Source organism: Microtus oregoni, unplaced genomic scaffold (genome assembly GCF_018167655.1).
Source record: "Microtus oregoni isolate MIOR12 unplaced genomic scaffold, Mior012 000002F_ref0000024, whole genome shotgun sequence".
NCBI lineage: Eukaryota > Metazoa > Chordata > Mammalia > Rodentia > Cricetidae > Microtus > Microtus oregoni.
The window spans coordinates 70761134-70786387 of NW_024543061.1; the positions used below are offsets into that span (position 1 = coordinate 70761134).

Consider the following 25254-nt stretch of genomic DNA (forward strand, 5'->3'; position numbering starts at 1 on the left):
TGGGGTAATGGGGTGTCCATGTATCTGAGAAGACATACTCCTCCCGGAAGGAAGATGGCCTCTGTTCTGTCAAGTCAGATTCGGGAGAATGTTTTGAACTTCTTCCAGAACATCTCTCCATTTGCACAAAGGACAAAATCCTGGGATAAAAAACACCTTTTCATAAGGAATCACAGATTATTACAGGAAGCAAATAAAAATCAACACTTCCCATTTTACTTTTACCTCTTGCTGGAGGTGAATTGGGGAATTTATCCATTCTCATCTCACAGATACAGGGGTAAGAATCTTCACACTTAGTATCAACTAGTCTTGTTCTAGATAAAAATGCACATCTTCTGGTTTTACGACTGGAATTTGCTATTTTCAAGTCACTAAAGAAGAAAAACAATGGGCAATTGTTTAATTATGAGCAGTCACTAAAATATCATGGTTTGTAAATTCTATATAGAGAACATATGAAGAATATGGCAGCTATTACTATGTGGGACAATGATCTGTACCCTGTCTCTTGTATTTTAAATAAATGCTGTTGGCTAGTAGTCAGGCAGGAAGTATAGGTGCGGCAACCAGGCAGGAAGCAGAGGTGGGACACCAAGAATTCTGGGAAGAGTAGAGAGTCAGTCTGTAGTCATCATCCAGACACAAAGGAAGTAAGATGTGACAGCCTGGTTGAAAAGGTACCAAGCCGTGTGGCTAACACAGACAAGAATTATGGGCTAATATAACTTATAAGAATTAATAAGAAGCTTGAGATAATAGGCCAATCAGTTTATAATTAATGCAGACCTCTTTGTGATTTCTTTGGGATTGAACGATCGTGGGACCTGGTGGGACAGAAACCTTGGTCAACATAACTATACTATTCTATATGAAGAATATGGGAATTATTGCTCACAATTTCATCACTAAAATGTTTTTTCTCTAAGCTCATTAATAAGAAATGGTCTCTTGGTCATACCAAAATTCCTGTCTTATCCCACTTTCACAGCTTTTGGTCATGACATAAAATTGATTTTTAATATTTCCAAGGAATTATTTTATGCTAAACCTGCTTTCCCACTTACATTTTGTCAGTTAATGGACTATGTAGAAATAAAAGTGTGTAGCACATGGAACAAGTTCTCATTTGCTTGTGCCTTAAGGAGAAAGGGAATATTTGTAGTACAGTCTCAGGTAAGGGCTTATCACTAATGTTTGGGGCTCTTTTCCCTATTTCTTTCCCCCACCTCCCACCGCTTCACAGTTAATGGGTCTTCACTGAAGCATAGTAGTCTCCAGAATTCTCTGCATGCATATCACCCCATACTTCTGCAGAATGATAGATTAGAAACGATAACTCTCCTTTTGTAAAGAAGAAAAAAATGCTGCAAAATAAAAAATGATTAAAAATTAGAAGACATAGCAACTAGTAAATGTGCTAAAACAGAAAGACTGTCAATTTCAGTTCAACCTGGGTTATGTAGCAAAGCTAGAAGTCAAAAAGTAATTAATTAATAATTAATATAATCCTGTAAAAACTGGCAGAAATCAGATTCCTACTCAGGCTGAGGTTTTAGCAGAAGTTTGAAAAAACCATAAATGATCATGGAAGCACTTTAGCCAGGTTTTCCCTTAATAGATAAAGGAAACTGACTAAAAATGCACTCAAAATGCATATCCTCAATAACAAATCCTGATGGAGGAGGATCATCTGTCAATCTGTTGCTTTCATTGGTTAATTAATAAAGAAACTGTTTGGCCTGATAGGTCAGAACATAGGTGGGTGGAGTAGACAGAACAGAATGCTGGGAAGAAGGGAAGTGATGCAGATGCTATAGATCTCCTATCTAAGATGGATGCAGGTTAAGAATTTTCCCAGTAAGCCACCACCTCATGGTGCTACACAGATTATTAGAAATGGGTTAATCAAGATGTGAGAATTAGCCAGTAAGAGGCTAGAGCCAATGGGCCAAGCAGTGTTTAAAAGAATACAGTTTCAATGTAATTAATCTGGGGCTAAGCTAGCCGGTGGCTGAGAGCTGGGTGGCTGGAACCAGCCCACAGCACCCTACTACAAAATCCAACCAGGCATAGTGGCACACAATTCGAGTCCCAGTATTTTAGTAATGAAGATAGGAGGATCACAGTTCAAGACACAGGGAGTTCAAGTCTAGTCTTAGCTAATGAGACTGTGACAAAAAAAAAAAAAACAGAGAGAGAAAATGAAACCCACACATACTACATGGAACTGAGACTTCAAAGGGATCAGTTTTTAGCAAAATAAATCACTTTTTTGAATCTTAGATATTAGGTGGGAAGAAATGGAATATTCAAATTTACCATAGAAATTTAAGAGAAATAAAGGTAAATGAAACTCAGTGGATTGTAGGACAGAAACAGAACAGGTTAGATACATTATGAATGAAATATACATTAGCCAGCCATGAGAAATGCACTTTTATTAGGGTTCTGTATTAACTTCTGTGTGTCATTCAGGAAAACAAGACACTGATTGTTCAGGGCTTTGGACCAAAGGTATCCATTTCTCAGACTGCTGTGTGTATAAGGGAGAAACATGACTTCTGCTCTCTGTTAAGTCAGATTTCACAAGAACATTTCTTTTCTTTCCCTTCCAGCTCATCTCTCTATTTTCATGGCAAACTGAGACCTGTGTTTCAAACTGTTAAGTAGTCACAATTCATCACAGGAAACCAACAAATAAGACCACATTCCATTTTCACCTTTCCTTTCCTTCTCACTGGACACGGAAAGAGACAATTTATCCACTTTCTTTTCCAAGATACAGGAGTGAGTTCTAACATAGTCATCATTATCTACACCTGGTGACCTGAAAAATGCAGTCTCCTGTCTTATGCAATGACTCCATTACTGTCAGATCACCATAAAATGAAAAATAAAATGGGCAGTTATTTAAATTCAAAGCTTATATTAATTCAGGCCAAGGTTTTTAAAACAAGGTTTGTCAGCCAAAATGTACAGAATATTGAATTAATCTTAAGTACATCAATAAAATATTTCCATTTTCTCTACATTCATAAAAAAATGTTCTTGGGCCAGTAACATGGCTCAGTGGGTGGCGGTCATTGGCTTCAGACCAGTCAACCACAGCTCAAATCACAGACCCCATACAACAGGAGAGAAACAACTCCTTCAATTCTCCTCTAACTACACCTGTGTTGTGACCTGTATGTCACAGTATTTTGACTATATACACAAAAATAAGTAAATTGAATAAAATGAAAAATAAAAGTGATCTTTGATCACAAATATCTTTTTGACTGATTCCCACTGTCAATTTTTTTGTGAGCAAGTTAAATAAATTTTCAATATTTCCTTTGAACAACTTTACATTGAAATTGTTTTAATCTGATACTTTTTGCAATAAAGAAAGTTTTAAAAGAAGAAAAAAAGAAATAAATTCATATGGCACATAGAAAAAGCTCTTATATGCCTTTGTTCTAAGGAGTAAAGGGACATTTGTAGTATAGTCACAGAAGAAGATTTGTGAGTGCTCTTTTGCTTGTTTATCTTTTTTCTTCCACTCCTCAGAGCTATTGGGACTTTACTGAAATATGGTGATCAAGTGACTTCCCTATGTGAAACACAACCACAACCTTTGATGGATGGTGACTACTAAATCCAAAGCTACCTTTTCATGGAAAAATAATGCAAAATGATATATAAAAAATAAAACACAAAGAAAAATGATATATTAATGTAACCTGGCATTGGGAAGCCTGGTATAGGAGGATTATAAACCTAGTCAAACTGGCCTATGGAGCAAGACACTAATCAAATATTAACTAATAATTTAACTTAATTCAATTATATGAACAGGCAGAAAGCAAATTCTTATATAGATTGAGGCTTCAGTAAAGGTGAGAGTCCCAAAGCATCAGTAAAGCATGGCAGCCATATTTCTACTAATAGTAGGCAAAAATAAATAGTGAATCTTTGGAAAATGATCATTCAAATACCAAATAACTAATCCAGGAGCACCAGGAGTTCAGGGCTGGCTTGGGAAATACACTGCGTTTGAATGAGGTTAGTCTCATGAGAATCTATGTCAAAGAGCACCAGACAGAGAAATAAATCTACCAAATTCCATGGGGCTGAAAGGACAAAGAGGTAAAATTTTAACAAAGGTTGCCTTCGTTTAACATTGTATCTAAAACAGGTGGAAGCAGAGACTTTAGATTTCACAATAGGAACAGAAAAGGATCTAAATAAAATTAAGTGGCCCATGGATCACAGACAGAACATAGGTAGAGATGTTGCATTAGGAATGAGTAGACACATTAATTATCCATGAAATGTGATTATGGGTCCGATGAATAAAGCATGTGTGTTGAACATGAGCAAAGAGGAAAAGACCCAGCAGACACTAAGTATTCATAAGATACACATGGAACACATATTCTGTACCATGACCTCTTTGCTTTACTCCATGGTGATGCCTGCTTGAACCTTTACCCTAGAAGCACAGCTCGCAGCTGCTCATGAAGTTCATTTAGAAGCTGACATTGAGTAGTACAAGCTTCTGTGTCTTCCCACTGGAGAAAATGATATGGAAGCCACAGAAACCTCTGACCACTAGGCTTCCATGCCTCATGTTTGGCCGTAGTTACCACACCATCATCAGGGAACACTTCTGCAGCATAGTCAAGAACTACAAAGATCATTTAACCTGGATACAGGCATCCTCTCAGCCCTTGGCACCTCACTTTACAAGTCACCACCTGTACATTTGACTCTGAATGGTGCTGTAGGATACAAACAAATTTATTATCTCTGGCTTTCACAGTGCAAGCACCAAAAATTCTAGTGCTTGGGAGGTAGATGCAAACAAAAAAACAAACAAACAAACAAAAAACAGAGCTAGCCTGTATAAAATGATACCTCATATAGAAAAAAAAACAAAATTAATCAATTGATAACAATGGTATTGATCTGTACAACTTGAACATAATAATGCATCTTATAAGGCCTTCTATCTTCTTGTTACCTATGTGACAGCCTACTTGCCAGTGTCCTTGGAGGAGAGAGCAGAAGTTATTTTCCTGCAGATTTGGGGCCTAGGTGTCCACTTTGGCAGAACCATGTTTAAATAGAAGAAAGCCAGACCTGCTATAATCTTGGGCACTGAATGAAACATTCCTGAGACAGTTAACACTATTGATGCCTCCAGTTCCTCCAGCTGCTGAAGAAGAAATTCACTGAATACCACAAAAATATACTATCATGAACAAAATCTAGCAGAAAATCCACAAAAGTAGGACAACAAGACTATCAACCGATACATGTAAATTAATTATGGTAATATCTTTAAAGAGATAAATGACAGTTACACCTGCCTGTAGTATCAACACTTGAGAGATGGAGATGAAAGGATCAGGAGTTCAAGACCAGACTGGGTGATACAAATCCCTATCTCCAAACAACAACAACAACAACAAAACAGTAAAAATTAAATCTATTTTTAAATGATATAATAAGCAACTTAAAATGTAACTAGCTAACAATGTTATTGAAGACAAACAGAATTATTAGGAGATCTTTATAAAAAAAACCCTGTATTTCTAAAAAAAATCAATTATCAGGAAATGATGAAGATGCAATATGAAGGCACAAGGGCTTCTGAGAATTAAGGGATAGAATGTGTATGAATACTGCAAGAGAATGAACAGGAGAGAGTAAAGGATGGATCAACCAAAACTAAGGATTATAAAAAGCTTTGTGGATACCCACTAGTTAGTAAATTCATAGTTGACTAACAGAAAACAGACTCCTTTTTTTCTTTTGTTATTTGTGAGTGTGTTTGTTTGGTACAATTTTTTATTTTATTGTTTTTTTTTTGTTGTTTTAGTTTGATTTTATTTTCCTTTTTTGTTTTGTTTTTGTTTTTGGTGAGAGAGAGAGAGAGAGAGAGAGAGAGAGAGAGAGAGAGAGAAATAACATGAAATTGAGAGAGTAAGGAGGGAGGTGGGAAAGAACTGGGTATTAAGTGGGGATGAAAACCTGATCAAAATAGATTCTATGGGAAAACTTTAATTTAAAAAAAAACCAAGATAAAATTTTAAAAAGAGTTATATCCACAGAAGATGTGCGTTATTAAATGATAATAAAGTGCAAGGCAAGTGACACATCCAAAGGAGTTACTGGTCAGAGACCACAGATGTCTTCAAATAACAGTCTGTTGTCATGCCTTTGGTTTTTCACAGTAACTACATAGTAATACCCTCTTGCTGAAGACACCATATGTTTGGTGTCAGGACATAGATAAATCAATCTATTTTCCCCCTCTCTTTTTCCAGTCTACACAGCTTTTCTTCATGCCTCTCTCATGATTCTCTTTATTTTTCAATTTGACAGGAAGGAAAATTATTGGCTCACCATCTTTCCTTTTGACACTTCCCTGACTTACAGGTCTCCAACATCTGTTAAGCTGTGGGTCTGCACTGATTGCTTCCTTCTCTAACATAGGTCTTTATTCTTTTTAAATTTGTACACAGCAAGCTTTCTGGAAATCCCATAATTTGTTGGTATGAGTTGTTGAAAGATATTGCGTTTTTTATTTTATTTTTTTATATTATTTAATTTTTATTTATTTTTAATTAAAAATTTCCACCTCCTCTCCTGCTCCCATTTCCCTCCTCCTCCCACCATCCCCCTTCCTCTCCCTCTCCAGTCCAAAGAGCAGTCAGGGTTCCCGGCCCTGTGGGAAGTCCAAGGTCCTCCCGACTCCATCCAGGCCTAGGAAGGTGAGCATCCAAACAGACTATGTTCGCACAAAGCCACTACATGCAGTAAGATCAAAATACAGTGCGATTGTCCTTGGCTTCTCAGTCAGCCCTCTTTGTCTGCCACGTTCAGAGAGTCCTGTTTGATCACATGTTCCATCAGTCCAGTTTTATCCCATTGCTTTTTCAGTCCCAGTCACGCTGGCCTTGGTGAGCTCCCATTAGATCAGCCCCACCGTCTCAGTGGGTGGGTGCACACCTCATGGTCCTGAATTCCTTGCTCACGTTCTCCCTCCTTCTGCTCCTCATTTGGACCTTGGGAGCTCAGTCCAGTGTTCCAATGTGGGTCTCTGTCTCTAGCTTCATCCATCGCCAGATGAAGGTGATATGCAAGATATTCATCAATATGGCTATAGGATAGGGCCATTTCAGGCTCCCTCTCCTCAGCTGCCCAAGGATCTAGCTGGGGACATCTCCAATGGGAATCCCGCTAGAGTCAAATCTCTTGCCAACCCTAAAATGGCTCCCTTAATTGAAATATATACTTCGCCGCTCCCATGTCCACCCTTCCTCCATCCATCCCATTCCCTCAAGCTCTCCCCTTCCTCACATTCTCACTCTTTTCTCCCCATCTCCCCTTTACCCCATCCCACTCCCACCCCCAAATTTCCAATTTTTGCCTGGCAATCTTGTCTCCGTCCAATATCCAGGAGGATAAATATATATTTTTCTTTGGGTTCACCTTCACATTTAGCTTCTCTAGGATCACTAATTATAGGCTTAATGTCCTTTATTTATGGCTAGAATCCACTTATGAGTGAGTACATACCATAGTCATCTTTGTGGGTCTGGGTTACCTCACTCAAGATAGTATTTTCTATTTCCATACATTTGCATGCAAAATCCAAGATGCCATTGTTTTTTACCGCTGAGTAGTACTCTAATGCATACATATTCCACACTTTCTTTATCCATTCTTCCATTGGGGGGAATCTAGGTGGTTTCCAGGTTCTGGCTATTACAAATAATACTGGTATGAACATAGTTGAACAAATGCTTTTGTAGTATGATAGAGCATCTCTTGGGTATATTCCTAAGAGTGGTATTGCTGGATCCTGGGGTAGGTTGATCCCGAATTTCCTCAGAAACTGCCACACTGTTTTCCAAAGTGGTAGCACAAGTTTGCATTCCCACCAGCAATGGATGAGTGTTCCTCTTACTCCACATCCTCTCCAGCAAAGGCTATCATTGGTGTTTTTGATTTTAGCCATTCTGCCAGGTGTAAGATGCTATCTCAAAGTTGTTTTCAATTGCTTTTCCCTGATTGCTAAGGAGGTTGAGCATGACCTTAAGTGTCTTTTGGCCATTTGAACTTCTTCTGTTGAGAATTCTCTGTTCAGTTCAGTGCCCCATTTTTAATTGGGTTAATTAGCATTTTAAGGTCTAGTTTCTTGAGTTCTTTATATATTTTGGAATTCAGACCTTTGTCTGTTGCGGGGTTGGTGAAGATCTTCTCCCAGTCAGTAGGTTGCCTTTTTGTCTTAATGACAGTGTCTTTTGCTTTACAAGAGCTTCTCAGTTTTAGGAGGTCCCATTTATTCAATGTTGCCCTTATTGTCTGTGCTACTGGGGTTATACATAGGAAGCAGTCTCCTGTGCCCATGTATTGTAGAGTACTTCCCACTTTCTCTTCTATCAGGTTCAGTGTGTTCAGACTGATATTGAGGTCTTTAATCCATTTGGACTTGAATTTTGTGCATGGTGATAGATATGGGTCTATTTTCATTCTTTTACAGGTTGACATCCAGTTCTGCCAGTACCATTTGTTGAAGATGCTTTCTTTCTTCCATTGTATACTTTTAGCTCCTTTGTCAAAAATCAGTTGTTCATTGGTTTGTGATTTAAAATCTGGGTCTTCTATTTGATTCCACTGGTCAACATCTCTGTTTTTGTGCCAATACCAACCTGTTTTCATTACTGTAGTTCTGTAATAAAGTTTGAAGTCAGGAATGGTAATGCCTCTGGAAGTACTTTTATTGTATAGGATTGTTTTGGCTATCCTGGGTTCTTTGTTTTTCCATATAAAGTTGATTATTGTTCTCTCAAGTTCTGTTAAGAATTTTGCTGGGGATTGCATTGAATCTATTGATTGCTTTTTGTAGAATTACCATTTTTACTATGTTGATCCTCCTAATCCAAGAGCAAGAGAGATCCTTCCATTTTCTGGTATCTTCTTCAATTTCTTTCTTCAAAGACTTAAAGTTCTTGTAAAAGAGAGCTTTCATTTCCTTTATTAGAGTTACCCCAAGATATTTTATGCTATGTTTGGCTATCGTGAAAGGTGATGCTTCTCTGATTTCCCTCTCTGCTTCTTTATCCTTTGTGTATAGGAGGGTAACTGATTTTTTGGAGTTGATCTTGTACCCTGCCACATTGCTAAAGGTGTTTATCAGCTGTAGGAGTTCTTTGGTAGAGTTTTTGGGGTTGCTTATGTACACTATCATATCATCTGCAAATAACAAAAGTTTGACTTATACCTTTTCAATTCGAATCCCCTTGATCTCCTTATGCTGTCTTATTGCTATTGCTAGAACTTCAAACACTATATTGAAGAGGTATGGAGAGAATGGACAGCCTTGTTTGTTCCTTATTTTAGTGGGATGGCTTTGAGTTTCTCTCCATTTAATTTAATGTTAGCTGTTGGCTTGCTGTATATTGCTTTTATTATATTTAGGAATGAACCTTGTATCCCTAGTCTCTCCAAGACCTTTATCATAAAGAGGTGTTGAATTTTGTCAAATGCTTTTTCAGCATCTAATGAAATGATCATATATTTTCCTTCAGATTATTTATATGATGGATTACATTGATAGATTTTCATATGTTGAACCAGCCCTGCCTCTCTGGGGTGAAGCCCTACTTGATCATAATGTATAATTTCAAATGTGTTCTTGGATTTGTTTGCCAGTATTTTATTCAGAATTTTTGCATCGATGTTCATGAGTGAGATTGGTCTGTAATTTTCTTTCTTCATGTGTGGTTTTGGTATTAGGGTGACTGTAGCTTCATAAGAGGAGTTTGGGAATGACTCTTCTGTTTCTATTGTGTGAAACACACTAAGGAGTATAGGTATTAGCTATTCTTGGAAGTTCTGGTAGAATTCTGCATTTAAACCATCTGGTCCCGTGCTTTTTTTTGGTAAGGAGGTTACTGATGACAGCTTCTAATTCCTCGCGACTCACAGGTCTATTTAAACTGTTCACCTGGTCTTGATTTAATTTTGATATATGGTACTTATCTAAAAAAGTGTCCATTTCTTTCACATTTTCCAATTTTGTTGCATACAGGCTTTTGTAGTAAGATCTAATGATTCTCTGAATTTCCTCTGCATCTGTGGTTATGTCCCCCTTTTCATGTCTGATCTTGTTAATTTGGATGTTCTCTCTCTGTCATTTAATTAGCTTGGATAGGGGTTTGTCAATCTTGTTGATTTTCTCCAGGAACCATCTTTTTGTTCCACTGATTCTTTGAATTGTTTTCTGAAGTAATAAGGGCGGTGGCGGGGCTGCGTCCCCAACACCCCAGCCGCCTGCCCGGCTAGCTTATGCCCCGAAATAATTGCACGGACATTGTATCCTTTTAATCACTGCTTGGCCCATTCTCTTCTTGGCTAATTCTCACATATTAATTTAGCCCATTTCTAATCATCTGTGTGTAGCACCCCAAGGTGCACTTACCGGGAAGATTCTAGCCTATGTCCATCCTGGGTCGGAGCTTCATCCCGGGAGCAGGGCATGGCGTCTCTCTCGAGACTCTGACCTCACTTCCTGTTCCTCCCAGCGTTCTGTTCTGTTTTTACTCCTCCCACCTATCTTCTAACCAATAAAATGGGCCAGGGCAGTTCCTTTATTAGCCAATGACCTTCCTCCATCAGTTTTCTGTTTTTCTATTTTGTTGATTTCAGCCCTCAGTTTGATTATTTCCAGTCTTCTCCTCCTGGGTGAATCTGCTTCTTTTTTTCTAGAGCTTTCTGATGTGCTGTTAAGTCTCTAATGTGTGCTTTCTCTGTTTTTTTTTTTTAAGTGGGCACTTAGTCCTATGAACTTTCCTCTCAGGACTGCTTTCATAGTGTCCCATAAGTTTGAGTAGGTTGTTTCTTTATTTTCATTGAATTCGAGGAAGACTTTAATTTCTTTCTTTATTTCTTCCCTGATCCAGGGGTGGTTCAGTAGTTGACTGTTCAATTTCCATGAGTTTGTAGGCTCTCTGGGGTTAGAATTGTTGTTAAATTCTAACTTTATTCCATGGTGGTACTATAGTACACAGGTGGTTACTACAATTTCTTTGTATGTATGGATGTTTGCTTTGTTCCCAATTATGTGATCAATTTTCTTGAAGGTTCCATGCAATGCTGAGAAGAAGGTATATTCTTTTCTGTTTGGGTGGAATGTTCTATAGATGTCTGATAAATCCATTTGTTTCATTACATCTGATAGTTCTTTTATTTCTCTGTTAAGTTTTTGTCTGGTTGACTTGTCCATTGGTGGGAGAGGAATGTTGAAATCTCCTACTATTAGAGTGTGGGGTTTGATGTATGCTTTGAGTTCTAGTAATGTTTCTTTTACATATATTTGTGCTTTTATATTAGGGGCATAGGTATTCAGGATAGAGACTTCTTCCTGATGAATTGTTCCTGTTATGACTACAAAGTGTCAATCTCCTCTGATTGATTTTAGTTTGAAATCAATCTTGTTAAATATTAGTATAGCCACACCCACTTGTTTCTTTGGTCCATTTCATTGGAAAACCTTTTCTCATCCCTTTACTCTGAGGTAGTGTCTGTCTTTGAGTTTGAGTTGTGTTTCTTGTAAATAGCAGAATGTTGGATCCTGATTTCTTTTTTTTTTGTTTGTTTTGTTTTGTTTTGTTTTTCAAGACAGGGTTTCTCTGTAGCTTTGGAGCCTGTCCTGGAACTCCCTTGGTAGACCAGGCTGGCCTCGAACTCACAGAGATCCTCCTGTCTCTGCCTCCCAAGTTCTGGGATTACAGGAGTGCGCCACCACCGCCCGGCTTGGATCCTGATTTCATATTCATTCTCTGTCTCATTTTATAGGTGAATTGAGTCCATTGATATTAACTTATATTAATGACCAGTGGTTGTTATCTCCAGTTACTTTTTTGGTGGTAGAGTTTATGTGTTTCCCTTCTTTGAGTTGTGCTGGTAGAGGGCTATCAGATGCTTGTCTTATTATGGGTGTTTTTGGCTTCCTTGGTTTGTGATTTTCCTTCCAGTATTTTTGGTAAGGCTGGGTTTGTGGCAACATATTGTTTAAATCTGTTTTTGTCCTGGAATATCTTGTTTTCTCCATCGATATTGAATGCAAGCTTTGCTGGGTATAGTACTCTGGGCTTGCATCCTTGTTCTCTTAGTGTCTGCAGCACATCTATCCAAGACTTTCTGGCTTCCATGGTTTCCATTGAGAAGTCAGGTGTAAGTCTGATAGGTTTCTCTTTATATGTTACTTGACCTTTTTCCTTTGCAGCTCTTAATATCTGTTCTTTATTCTGTATGTTTTGTGTTTTGATTATTATATGGCGTGGGGATGGTTTCTTTTGATCCAGTCTATTTGGTGTTCTGTATGCTTCTTGTACCTTCATAGGAATATCCTTCTTTAGGTTGGGAAAGTTTCTTCTATAATTTTGTTGAATATATTTTCTGGGCCTTTGAGCTGTAATTCCCCTTCTTCTACCCCTATTATTCTTAGGTTTGGTCTTTTCACAGTGACCCAGATTTCCTGGATGTTTTGTGTTAAGAATTTGTTGGATTTGTTTTGTTCTTTAATCAGTGAGTTTATTTCCTCTATAGTCTCTTCAGTGTCTGAGATTTTTTCTTCTATCTCTTGTATTCTGTTGATAATACTTGTCTCTGTAGTTCCTGTTCATTTACCTAGAATTTCCATATCCAGCCTTCCTTCAGTTTGTGTTTTCTTCATTGCCTCCATTTTATTTTCCAAGTCTTGAACTGTTTCCCTTACCTGTTTGATTGCTTTTTTCTTGTTTTTCTTGGGTATCTTTGAGAGATTTGTCCATTTCCTCTCCCTTTTTGTATGGCATCTCCATTTCTTTATGGCAGTTTTTCACCTCTTGTTTAAGGTCCTCTATTACTTTCTTAAAGTTCCATTTAAAGTTGATTTCTTCTATTTCTTCTGGAGTAGGATGTTCAATTCCTCTTGTTTCAGGATCCCCGGATTCTGGTGATGTCATGTTGCCTTTCAGGTTGTTGGAGGAATTCTTGCATTGGTGCCTAACCATCTCTTCCTTCAAATGGAGCCAGGAGAGTCTTGGTGTCTTGGTCCAGTCTTGGCTGTGACTGACTCTATGGGTGGATCTCCTCAGTGCAGAGCAGGAACTGTTCCTGTCTGGATGGAACTCCTCAGCACTGAAACAGGGGTGCCTGGTATCCCTCTCTGAGTGGATAGCCTGAGTGCAGGAGCAGGATGCTGTTCCTGGTCCAAGGACCCATCTGGATGGAACTCCTCAGCATTGAAACAGGGATTCCTGGTAGCCCAAGGATTCTGCGGACAAAAGGGCAAATATAGGGGCAGGGCAGGGTCAAGTAGAACATAGAAGACCCTGCAACACAAGCTAAAGGTGGCCGCACTCCCTTATGGGGACCTTCAGGCCTGCCTGGCAGGCAGACACTCACCCCTCTGTGTGGATAGCCTTAGTGCAGGAGCAGGAAACTGTTCCTCTATAAATCAATCTTAAACCTATCAGAAGACATGTTCTCTCGGGCTAGCTTTAAATGGGTCCGAAAGTCATTTGCAGTGTGTTAGAGGGGTACCTTAGGATTTTCATTGCTGTGAAGAGCAATGACCTTGGCAACTCTTATAAAGAAACCATTTAATTGATGCATCTCCCTTACAGTTTCAGAGATTCAGTGCATTAACATAATGGTGGGTAGTATGACAGCATGCAGGCAGACTTGATCCTGACTGTATCCTGATATGCAGGCAACAGGAAGTTGATTGACACACTAAGTGGTACCTGGAACATAGGAAAACTCAAAGCTCACCCCCACAGTGACACATTTCCTCCAAGACTACCAATTCCAATAAATCCATGCCTCCTAAGTACCACTCCCTTTGAGATTATGGAGGCCAATTACATTCAATCTACCACTGAGAGAAAATATATGAATGGTCTTGTCCAGCACTGGAATCTGTGTGTCAAAATACCGACCTGCTATGCAACTTGTGCCCAGTGAAACTCTTGCTATGGGATAAGTAACTGCTTTCTTATTGGAGTTGAAGGATGCCAGGTTTACTCTTGTAATCCAAATAAAAAGTCTATTATTGTCGATGTCATTGGCCTGAGTATGGAACCTGCTACTATCGTTTTGCCAAGTGGACATGTGGTCAAATTGTGCTCTTAACAATTATATTTATGGCCTAGATCTGGGCTGCTTTCAACCACCATCAGAAAAACTTCTTTTTACAGTGGGTAGTGGGCAGTGCAGGGAAGCAGAAATGGCCAAAGTGCTTAGGAGAAGTGAATACATGTTCAACCATAATGAGAACATCTTCATAAACCCATTTCCCCGAACTCTACCTCCAAGACTCAAGAAATAGGAGGGAAGAGGAAAGAGAAAGAATGTAAGAACCAGAGAAGGGAAAAAAACTTGTGAAAAATAGCCTTCTAGACATGAAAAATCTCCCATATAGATGGGGTAGATATCCACTATCACTTAAGGAATCACTATTGTTAGGTGACAGCAGCTGGAAAACGGAGATTCATTCTTTTTGGGGAGTGTGGCCACTGATGGCTAACCTAGCTCCAGTGGCTATACTACCATGCACCTAGGGACAGCATCAATTAAGTACAAAGGAGTTAGAGTGGAACATTTTAGGACAGAAGCATAGAAAGCTTGCATTGAGGAGGAAGGGTATAATCATATTGTATTTTATGCATACACAATATATTAAAAAATAAATACTATTAATAAAGATAAGCAATAAATACCAGATTACAAATTAACATAAAACTTGGAGTTTGCACAATATAACATCTCAAAACTGAAGGTAAATATATATGTATGCATATGTATTTTTTCTATATATATATATATATAAATAACAAGTTATATAAACTAGTTAGAGACACAAGTGAAGTGAATGTTTCAGATATTCACACTGATAGTATCTGTCAGGATGGTCCAGTTAACTTCAAATAATCTAAACTGTTTATTTGCTTGTGCCCTCTGCATCTTAGAATATAAAATCTTGAACTACGTTCAGTATTACATCACTAGCAGTCAACTTCCCTGTCAAACAGTTGTTCAAACACTGCCATAGGCAACTTGTCCTTACCTGTGAGCAACATATAAAATGAGAAAAGTCTTGTGAAATGAGAGAAAAGTCTTGATAGAGTGTGAGGATTCAGGAAACTCACAGGTTAAATGGGCCACCGTCAATCCATTGCCATTTTTTTCCTTTTTCATTATATGATAATCCAATCCAGTACTTGTTTTGATTAATTTGGTGCTGAAGAAATTTCTGTAAGGGGAAAAACATATTTGATGATAAAACTTTCCTCTGTTTGGTGAGAAGAGAACAAGTATAACAGGTCTCAGCTATTCTTATGTCATTTCTCTGCTGTCCTGTCCTCCAGTGCTTCAGTCCCAAGTTCATTTTATTGATTTACCACTAGTAGCTCATTTATGTCAAAACTGATGTCAGTTACATAACTTAATTGAATGAAAATTTTAGGTGTCTAGGGATGCTGAATTCATGAAATGACTTGTTGACTGTGTTTCTCAAAGAAAGTCATAATGTGTGACCAAGGTTGACCATGAACTTCAATATTTCTGTTTGTGGCTCCTAAAAACAAGCACATCACATATATAATTCATTAAATAATTTCTGACACTGTAAAATTATTCAAATGTGCATTCCCAAACACTACAGAGGCATGTGACAAGAAATGTCCTGTTTTTAAAGCAAATTCATTAACACAAAAAATCCTGTGTGAGAAGCTGTACATTAAGCCCCATCTCCAGAGAGGAAGCTGTTCTAAAGTTTAGACCTGGAAGTGACAGAAATTGAGGAGGAAAGGAACAGATATTTGGAAAAATTAGTGACTTACATGTGACATGCAAGTGGCATGATGTCCTATTAAATTACTGTATATATTCTAAAATATGGGCATATATTTAATTATGATTACTATAGCAAATGTCAATTTACATTATTATTTGACATTAAGATACTTTTATATTGCAATTTTTATACCTGTATTAAATTGGTGTATAAATTTTATACCATGTTCTAAATGACAAGCTTTCAAGCTGATATTTCAAGCATTTCTCTAGAAAAATATAGTCTTCATATTAGAAGAGATTTTATGAGTAATAATTTAAACAAAAAATGTCAGCATCTTGGCATCTTTGTTTTCTTTTAATGATTAATTCCTAAAACTTGATATACTTTTAAAAACATAAAAATAGTATGAAGCAAAAATTTTGGACAGTTTCATTGAAAATCCACATGGAGCTAACAGGTAAAACAATTTAATTCCATGGTTCTCATCTTATCTCCATTTTGCAAATAGGTTCAGAGATCAGTTACTTTCTCTACTGTCAACCAATCATTCATCTTAGACAGTCCCATTTATGGGTGCCAAAGAGCAAGTATTAGACTTCAGCATCTTTAGGTATAGTTGACAGTACCTATGTGGAGAAACAGTGTTAAACTTACTCAGGAAAAGCATTCTTCTCTGAGGTACTGTCTTTCAGAATCCTGAGAAAGGGAGGAGATTGCAAAGTTATGATTATCACTTTATTAATGAGTCCTCTCATAACAGACCCTGTGCCTCCATGTTAAGCTAGGAGCAGGAGGGATACTCTTACTGCACAGCGTTTGCTCACATTACAGGGAAACCAAATACAACAAAGGTTTCTCTTTCAATAAGCCTGCCTGGGCTCAGTATCTCACTATCCAAGGATCAGAGAAGGAGTCTTAAGAATAAAGAAGCATGTAAAAGTCTACGGTACCAGTTCATCATCATCATCTATCTTCAAAAGGGATAATCTGCAATCCTGGCAGGTTTTATTACATCCTTTCCATTGTTTTTTGTCCATGATGAAATAATGACATTTTATGCCACAGCAGAACCAGTGTCCTTTAAAAGGTTTGCCTACAACAGAGAAGGGAATGGTTAAAATTTTTACTATTTAGTGTTTTGTTCTTAGAGCACTGGCTTGGTTTGGCTTTGTTTTTTTTTTTTTTTCAAGATTTGTATCCTGTAGATTTGGAGCTTGTCCTGGAACTCACTCTGCAGACCAGAGTGGCCTCAAACTCTCAGAGATTCACCTGCCTCTGCCACATGAGTGCTGAGATTAAAGGCATTTGCCACCACTGCCCAGCTTTAGAGCACTGTTTTCATTAAACATCCATAACTAAGCAAAATTTCAGAGCTCCCAGAAATTAAGATCCCTGTATGTCTATGCTCTATGAAGCATTGTTTATAACAGTAGAGATATGGAAACAGTTTATGTGTCCATTATGGAGAAATCAGTAGGAAAAAAAATGCAGCATATGTATACAAAACCATACTATTCCCTTTTAAAGGGAAGTAAATTATCTTGGCATCATGGCTTATGCCTCAGCACTCCACAGAGTGAGACAAGGGGACCACCACCAGCCTGAGGTCAGACTAGGCTAAGTAGTAACTTCCATGCCAATCTTGGCTATGAAGTAGACTCTAAGACATCCTGGGCTACAGAATTAAACTATGTCTCACACCTCAACACAACAAAAGAAAGATTTTGAACTAAGTGACAAAGCAGGTAAAATATAAATCAACCGGTAAAGTATACAATAATCAACAAATACAGTATATTAGTTTTAATTCAGCTATGGCAAGTGTGTATATTAAATGTAAAACTTATTCTACAACAGTTTTATAAAAAATGCTGTTTATGGCTAAACCTTCCCAGTTTTGCCAGTTAAGATATTAAACTCTTAATTTAAAACAGTAGCCTGTCTGAAACAAAAGGACAGGATAAAATCTGGAAGATGGTTTGACAAAATGTTGACTATGATCAATGCTTCTTATACTAAACAATAGATTCATTGATAATTTTAAGATTGATTCCTGGACAATTGCCTTTGCTCAATTCAAAGACAAAAACAATGATCTTTTCCCAGATGATCATTGCTACAATTCACACAACCGTATTTTACTAATGTTATATCTAAAAATCCCTTAACGGATTTTATGCTAAATTTTACAAATGGCTCTTCCAATGGAAGAACTGCATATATGGTTGATAAAAAAAATTGTGGAGTGTAACAAGGCTCCTTGAAAGCAACTCATAAAAGTTACAAGCAGATCCTGATGCAAACGGATCTGGAGTGATAACACCAAGCTGACCTTTACTATGGCAAGGTAAAAAAAGCCCTTGCAATGCATTATGAAAAAACCCGACCTATATATATTTGGGGTCGAGGATATGTTTATGCTTTTTTCACAGAAAGAAAATAAAATCTGGACCTGATGATGTCATGGTTGTGGACATCCCACAGAGGAGTTCCAGAGGCGATTGGAGAGAGGTCCTTAGTCCGGTCTTCCCTACCCCCAAGGAAAGGAGTGCCTGATAACAGGACCTGCTACAGCACTCTGCAGGGTGTCATTCTGCCTCCAGAGTCCAGGGAGTCCTGCCTGAGATAATTGCTAAGATGTGCTTCAGGTAGCTGTATCCAGCTCACCTCACCCAGGAATCCTACCTGCCCTGAAGCACAAATGCTGAACTGCCTCTGCAGTTTGAATTCTGGTTTGCTTTGGAGCTAAGGTGCAGACTAAACATCTGACTGTTTTAATCTTTGGGACACAAAACTCATTTTAATTAAAATACTAACCCCTCTTCACTTAAGAAGGGGGAAGATTGGGGGTTCCTGTCACTGTTGCTCAGAGACTGGAACTGGTGGTATTTAATAACAACAATGTATGTCATTGTGCTCTTACTGGAATTGACCTAATGATATTTGTAACTGCTTATAGATGTTGGGAAAGGTTTGACACATGCTGTAAAGTGTTTGGGTTTAATGCATATGTTAAAAATTTTAGATTTTGATCCCTTTACACTGCCCTAAGTTTTGGCAGGCAGTACTCATAATCTTATTGTGGAGTAGGCATTTAGGAAGGAGGATATACCTTAGGCCAGGCTAAAAGGTGAATACTGGGTTTGGAAAATGCCCTTTCTTCTTGTCTGGAAATGGAGTTATTGGTGCCCAAATTGTATCATTATATCTTTTATTTGAGGAGTTCCTCACAGTCTTTTCATTAATGATAGACGCAGGGGCCTAACGACGGGAGATAGTGTGGAGTTCTTGCCTGAATCGCAGACCATACAGAGGCTATAGAGCCCGGCTCAACAAGGCATGATGTCAGGACGAGAATCGCCCTCCACACGGCTTAAGACAGGGTACCCTGTTGTCAAAGACCTGCTTACTTTAGGTCTTGCTAGATACCCTTTATTTGAGGAGCTCCAAGGATGGGCAACTTGTGGCAGGACATCCCCCAACCTAAGACAGGGTCCTGGGAACCCAAGGACGAGTAAGGGGGAAAAAAGACCTGGTCCCCACTTGACCTAAGAATCATAAGGCACCCCTCTGTTCCCAGGAGAGTTAAATTGCTTCACCACTCGAGAGGAGGGTCCCTCCTTGTCTCAGTCCCTTCTCCTTTAGATCTGACACCATGGTTGGACTCTGACCTGGTGCCCTCCACTTGATAGCTGCCTGTCTTTATAAAAGGAAGGGGGATATGTCAGGAGCCGTTTCCCCCCAAAATTATTACAGGAACCATCGCCCTGGGGAGTCTGCAGAGAACCCCACACCCCCAATTGTATTGAGAACTGTTCTATTGACAGAGCCTACCCCACACCCAATTATCTGTTAATAGAGAGCTATCTGTTAGCAGAACCCGCCCCACATTCCAAACTATCTAGAGAACTAGGTGTGTCAACTCATGGCTTCCTGGCTGAGGAATCAAATCGTGACCTGACCTATCGTAACCTCCTGGCCTACGTGACCTACGGGGACCACAAGGCAAGAGCTCAGGCTCCTGCCCCCCCCCCCCAATTCTTCATCCTATATAAGTTGTAACCATACTCTAATAAACGGAGACTTTGACAAGAGAACTTTACTTGGCCTTCTTCCTGTCTCCTGCCCATATTTTCCAGATAGTGCCTCTCCGGGACCCTGGAATTACTGACCCTACCAGGCAGGTTACAACCCCTAGACTGAGTAACCCGCCAAGGCGGTTTGCAGTTGAAGATGGTGTGAAAAGTTAAATAAACCAGGACCAAATTTTATGACTCAACTGATGAAGGTTCTAACACAGCCCAGCTCTAAGAAGCAAAGGCTTGTGAGATACCAGAGCTGGAGTACATGGAACAAACACTTGTTGCACAGAGGCAGTTACAAAGTGATGGAATTCTAGACCTGTAATATACTGTGTCCCTAGTTCATCCATACATACTGTCTGTGCACATAAGATTGTGCTGTGGTCTGTGTTAGATGTTCTTGCCTTAAGAGACACATGAGGGGGTCTTTTGAAGGTGATAGTCTGTTCTCTTGATTATGTTGATGCCTTCCTTGGTATTTACACATGTCCAAATATATTAAGTATATATTAAAATGTGTGCAGTTTGTGTAACAATAACACATCAATATTGTTAACAAAGTTTATCTCCAACCTTTGTTTTTCTGTAAAGATTAATCATTGTGTAGCACAGATTGGCCTGGAATTTTCTGAGCTGTCCAGATTGTCCTCAAATTTATAATCCTTCTGTCTCAGCCTCCTAAAGATAGGGACTACAGCAATATACTACCATTTACTGATGCTAAGATTATTTTAAAATAATTGCATAAAACATGTTTCATAGGTCTGCAATATTTAAAATTTTGACACTTCTTGTTTCAAACATATATTTTATAATGTAACAGTTTTAAAGATATTGTTAGCCTTTGCATAATGAAAATTATCAACACCTATCATGGCATAGAGAGATCCTATGCAAAAGCTGTTTGTAAATTTTAAATTCTGAAAAAATATTTAATAATTAATGATAAAACTGTGTCAAATAAAGTTAACAAGTCACAACAGATGGGATCATTGTAATGCTTGCCATTTTCATCTCTCTGGCCTCATTCACTGTGTCATTGCCAGAGTAACACAGTGTGGACACCATTTTGAAGCTCCAAAATGTGCTTTAGGGAACTTCATCATGGCTTTAAATGGGCCAATTCTCTTATATCAAAGCGGAAGGAAAATGCACACACACACACACACACACACACACACACACACACACACAATTATTTTTATGACTGCATCCATATAAATGTTCCAAGTACATTTCAGATTAAGAATTTGTTAAATATGCTCTTACTGGAAATTTCTATATTCTCTCAACAACAAAGTTGGTTACAGGTCCCTCCATGGATAAAGAAACACCAAGTCAATAACCCATAGATCACCAGTATTGTAAGCTGCTAATTGGACTTCAAATCTTCTGGAGAAGAAACAGTACAAAATTAATGCAACTTTTTATTAAAAATCCCCTCTTTACCTGGGTGCTGTTCACAATCTAAAACAAGCTTGGCTTCCCCATAGCATCTGTTCTGTTTTCTTTGGAGGGACTTCAGATGGTCTTTGAGGGCATCACACTCTACGAGGGCATCACACTCTACAGACTTATTTCCCGAAATTTCTTTCCTTAAGTATTTGTCATTTTTTATGGCTCTGTACTCTTGATCAATATTATTTAGAGTTTTCTGCAATTCATGTTTTTCTTGTTTATACTGAAAAACTAAAATTATTAGCAGATATAACACCAAAAAATGCTCATAAGAAGTAAATATTGAAATTTATGATACCAGAGAAACCCCTGTTGACAACCAACACATATCATTATTTAAGTGGAGCTTTGACATTTAGAAAGTATCACCTCAATTAAAACCTACAAGAATGGGAACAGGAACTTCCCTCTACCATGATAACTTTAATGTAAAGCAAAAAATACAGCTGAATAAAACTCTGGTGGATGAACCACAACGTCAAATTAAGTTTTCATGGCAAAAAACTTTCAAATAAATACCTAAATAAAACACGTAATGAATACTTAACACAGCATGACAATGTGAACTAAGACACATTAAGAAATGGCACAATTCTCATTGGACCAGAGGGACAGCAAAATATTCAGATATGTATCCATTTGTTAGCATAGCCTGAGAATAAAATGTGAAGGAATCTAATAAAACTTAAGCTTTAATGTCTCTGTAGAGATGAAATATGAATATTAACCGTATTCTCAATATACACAGAGGAAAATGAATAGAAGATCATCATTTCTTTTGCACAACTGTTTCTCACAGAATGTTTACATAAAGTTCACAATCATCCATGCTCAGAAGTCATGCTACCACAATGTCTATAAAAGGAAGACTATGAAGAAAAGGACAGAACAAGGCAACTCCCAACATCCCCAGAAGTAATAAAATATGTATGTATGAGAACAGAACACTGTATTGTATCAAGTAAAAGAAAACAAAACAAAAACCTAAAAAGCAAAAACAATGTCCAGAGCTAACTGGCACATCCCCCTGATTATAGGGAGCGCAAGGGATAGAGTGTGTTAACAGCCTAATTTGTGTCTAAAGTTATTACTTAGGCAGAAAGGCAAAAAAGTTTTATACCAGTTACTCACTGTGTGTCACCAAAACTGCAAGAGCCACCAGAAGAATGGAACAAAGGATTCCCAGAGGTATTGCAATGAGGTGCCATGGGACTGAGCACTCTTAAACAAACAAACAAACAAAGCAAGAAAATAATTACAGTAAAAAAGACCATGTACCAATACTAATTATAATTTTTGTAGCATGGAAACAAGAGGATATTGGTCTCTTAAAGTTTTATAAATTTCATCATACAACTTGAATGAACATATGTTTTCTAAGTTTGTAGGTATCTACCTAAATTTTTAGGTATCTACCACTTTAGAAATCCTACATGTGGAAAGTTTCACAGGATTTCAATTTCTTTTTCACCTTTGACCTTGTATTCTCAAGCCTCCCACTTCAGCTGAGAAGTAGCTGGATGACAGGGACATGCCCCTCATCCAATTCTACAAGATCAAAATCCATCCTTCTGAAAGCACTGGAGGCACAGACACAGACCAAGTAGAAGATGCCAAACTGGAGCATGCAGTCCACCAAGTAGGCATAACTGAAGATGAAGAGGAAGGAAAGAGGGATGGACATTCTTGCAAACTATAGAAAACCATGGTTGTTATGGAGCTGACCTGTATACAAATCCATCATTTCTTGGGCCTAGAAGTTAACTCTCTTTCTTTTCCCATAAGTTCTATTTTTCTCTAACAATACTAAACATCTATGTGTATCTTAAAGTCTGAAAGCCAAGCCTCTGATTATCACTATGTCAAAGAAGTTAAAAGTTCTCAGCTTGGAGTTCAACTGTTATAGCTAATGTAGAGTAAACAGAAAAAAGAATAGAAAAGTGAGATTTCCTCTTTTTTATTAATAAACTTATTATCTTTGACATTGCGCCAAATGCATAATGTGGTTTAGGCATGCCCATCCCCACTACCCTCCCTCATTTTCTCTCTTCCTCTTCAGCCTTCTTCCTGGGAAGAGACTTTTTCATCAGATGGACTGCTCTTGCAGTTTCATTGCATTTGATGTTGGAAGTACTCAAGACAATTAAAACACCTTCTCCTAGAGTGGAAGTATTGTTTTTAATTCATACATTGAATTTCAATAAGATTTTATTCATCTAGCACTTTTGGTGTTTCTTCATTGTTATAAGGAGAGGGGGCCTTCTTTTGGTCCTGGCCACCCTGCTAGCTTATACCCAAAATAATCACACAGAAATTGTATTAATTAGATCACTGCCTGGCCCATTATCTCTAGCCTCTTATTGTCTAACTCTCACATCTTGATTTAACCCATTTTTAATAATCTGTGATTACCATAAGGTCATAACTTACCGGGAAAGATTTAGCGTGTCTGACCTGGCATCTCGATGGTGGCTCTCTGTCTCCTTTCTTTCCAGCATTCAGTTCTTTCTACTCTGCCTACCTAAGTCTGCCCTATAAAAAGGCCAAGGCAGTTTCTTTATTCAACCAATGAAAGTAACACATGGACAGAAGAACTTTCTACACCACTTCAGAATCTACTTTGTCACTTTTCAAGGTTTCAAAATTCTCCATGACTAGATTAAATAGTAAAAACCTCCTAAGCGTTTTTCAATTGTGATGGGATGTATTTACTTCTCACTTGTCAATTTTCAAGAACTCCTTTATTATAGACTTTTATTAATCTCCTCTACCAATCTGGCTTTTTATGTTACTAATATCACTTAAATATAATTTTTTTCTTTTAAAAATTGACTACTTTTTTAAATCTTATGTTTAAACAATTTTCTGCATGATTGCTCTCTCCTTTATACTCACTTATTTTTCTCCTATTCCTGTGTATCACCACATCAAGCTAAAATGGAGAACAATAGTTTTCAATAGAAGCCAATAGAATATTGTTTTTAAATGTCAAAAGTTAAGATGCCTAAATAACAGAAAAATTTAGAAACATAAAACACTTACCTTTGTGGCCAGCTTTTCTGGGCCCTTGAGTCTCATCAGACTTTCCTTCATTCTGCAACCCTGAAGAAGACTTATGGAATCTTATAGTTGCATAAGTGATCTCTTCATCAGTCATCTTGAGAGTAAATAGAGTGCTGTCTGTGTTAAAACCTGACCTAGAGTGATTTCTAAAGAAAAAGTTAAAATATGCATCTTTAAAAGCTACCTGGATCTGATGCTGCAGTGGATTGGGAAGGGATAGTGTCTTAAGATACCCTAAATCACATGAACTGTCCCTGATTTCCACTGAAAGTAAGAAGATTTCTGTCATTTATACCTCTAATATTTGCAGCACTTATTATTAGGAAATATAGAAAGAATGAAAAATTTACTAATAAGTTATTGTGATATTGGCACAGCATATATAAATTGTTAGGCAAAATTGGAACTACTGCAAATCATTAAAACACTTTTAAAATAACAATTCAAATAACAGTCAAAGTTTTCTATATGAATAAAATTTTGATTTAAAATTATTTACACATTTTGATAAATACAAAAATATAAAAACTGTTCTTGCAGTCTTTTCAATTATATATGACTCTCAATGTTTCCCAGACATCACCTTCAAAACAATATATGACAGTTAATACTCAAAGTGGTTAACAGTTTGGGCTCCAAGATACATAAATATTTCTTTGGTTAAAGTCCAAACACCTGACATGTCCACCCTCTTCACCCAGCCTTAGCCTATACATTCTTCTCCATGGCAAGGCCTGGCAAATGCATGATTCTAGGAAAATCCTACTGAGTGGGGCAACCTAGACACAGAAAGACTAACACTGCATT

The 25254-nt window shown here is 37.8% G+C and overlaps 1 protein-coding gene across 1 annotated transcript; it reads right to left on the bottom strand.

Annotated features, from left to right (window-relative positions):
• Nucleotides 1-24541, bottom strand: LOC121440836 (killer cell lectin-like receptor 2). Its single transcript, XM_041641802.1, has 7 exons — nucleotides 24427-24541; nucleotides 22516-22605; nucleotides 21376-21615; nucleotides 16795-16937; nucleotides 15195-15298; nucleotides 226-374; nucleotides 1-140 (listed from the first exon to the last, which is right to left on the bottom strand). The coding sequence occupies exons 1-7, from the start codon at nucleotides 24539-24541 to the stop codon at nucleotides 70-72; spliced, it is 912 nt and encodes a 303-aa protein (XP_041497736.1). The 3' UTR covers nucleotides 1-69.
• Between the last annotated feature and the right edge of the window lie 713 nt (nucleotides 24542-25254).

Bases quoted from the DNA above. Each gene is read 5' to 3' on its own strand.
- LOC121440836 (XM_041641802.1), bottom strand. From the start codon at position 24,541: ATGACTGATGAAGAGATCACTTATGCAACTATAAGATTCCATAAGTCT. The intron at 375-15,194 runs GTGAGTTTCCTG...TTTCTTCTTTAG, and splicing joins GACGGTGGCCCATTTAACCT to TGACTTGAAAATAGCAAATT. The intron at 141-225 runs GTAAAAGTAAAA...TTTTTATCCCAG, and splicing joins CAATTCACCTCCAGCAAGAG to GATTTTGTCCTTTGTGCAAA.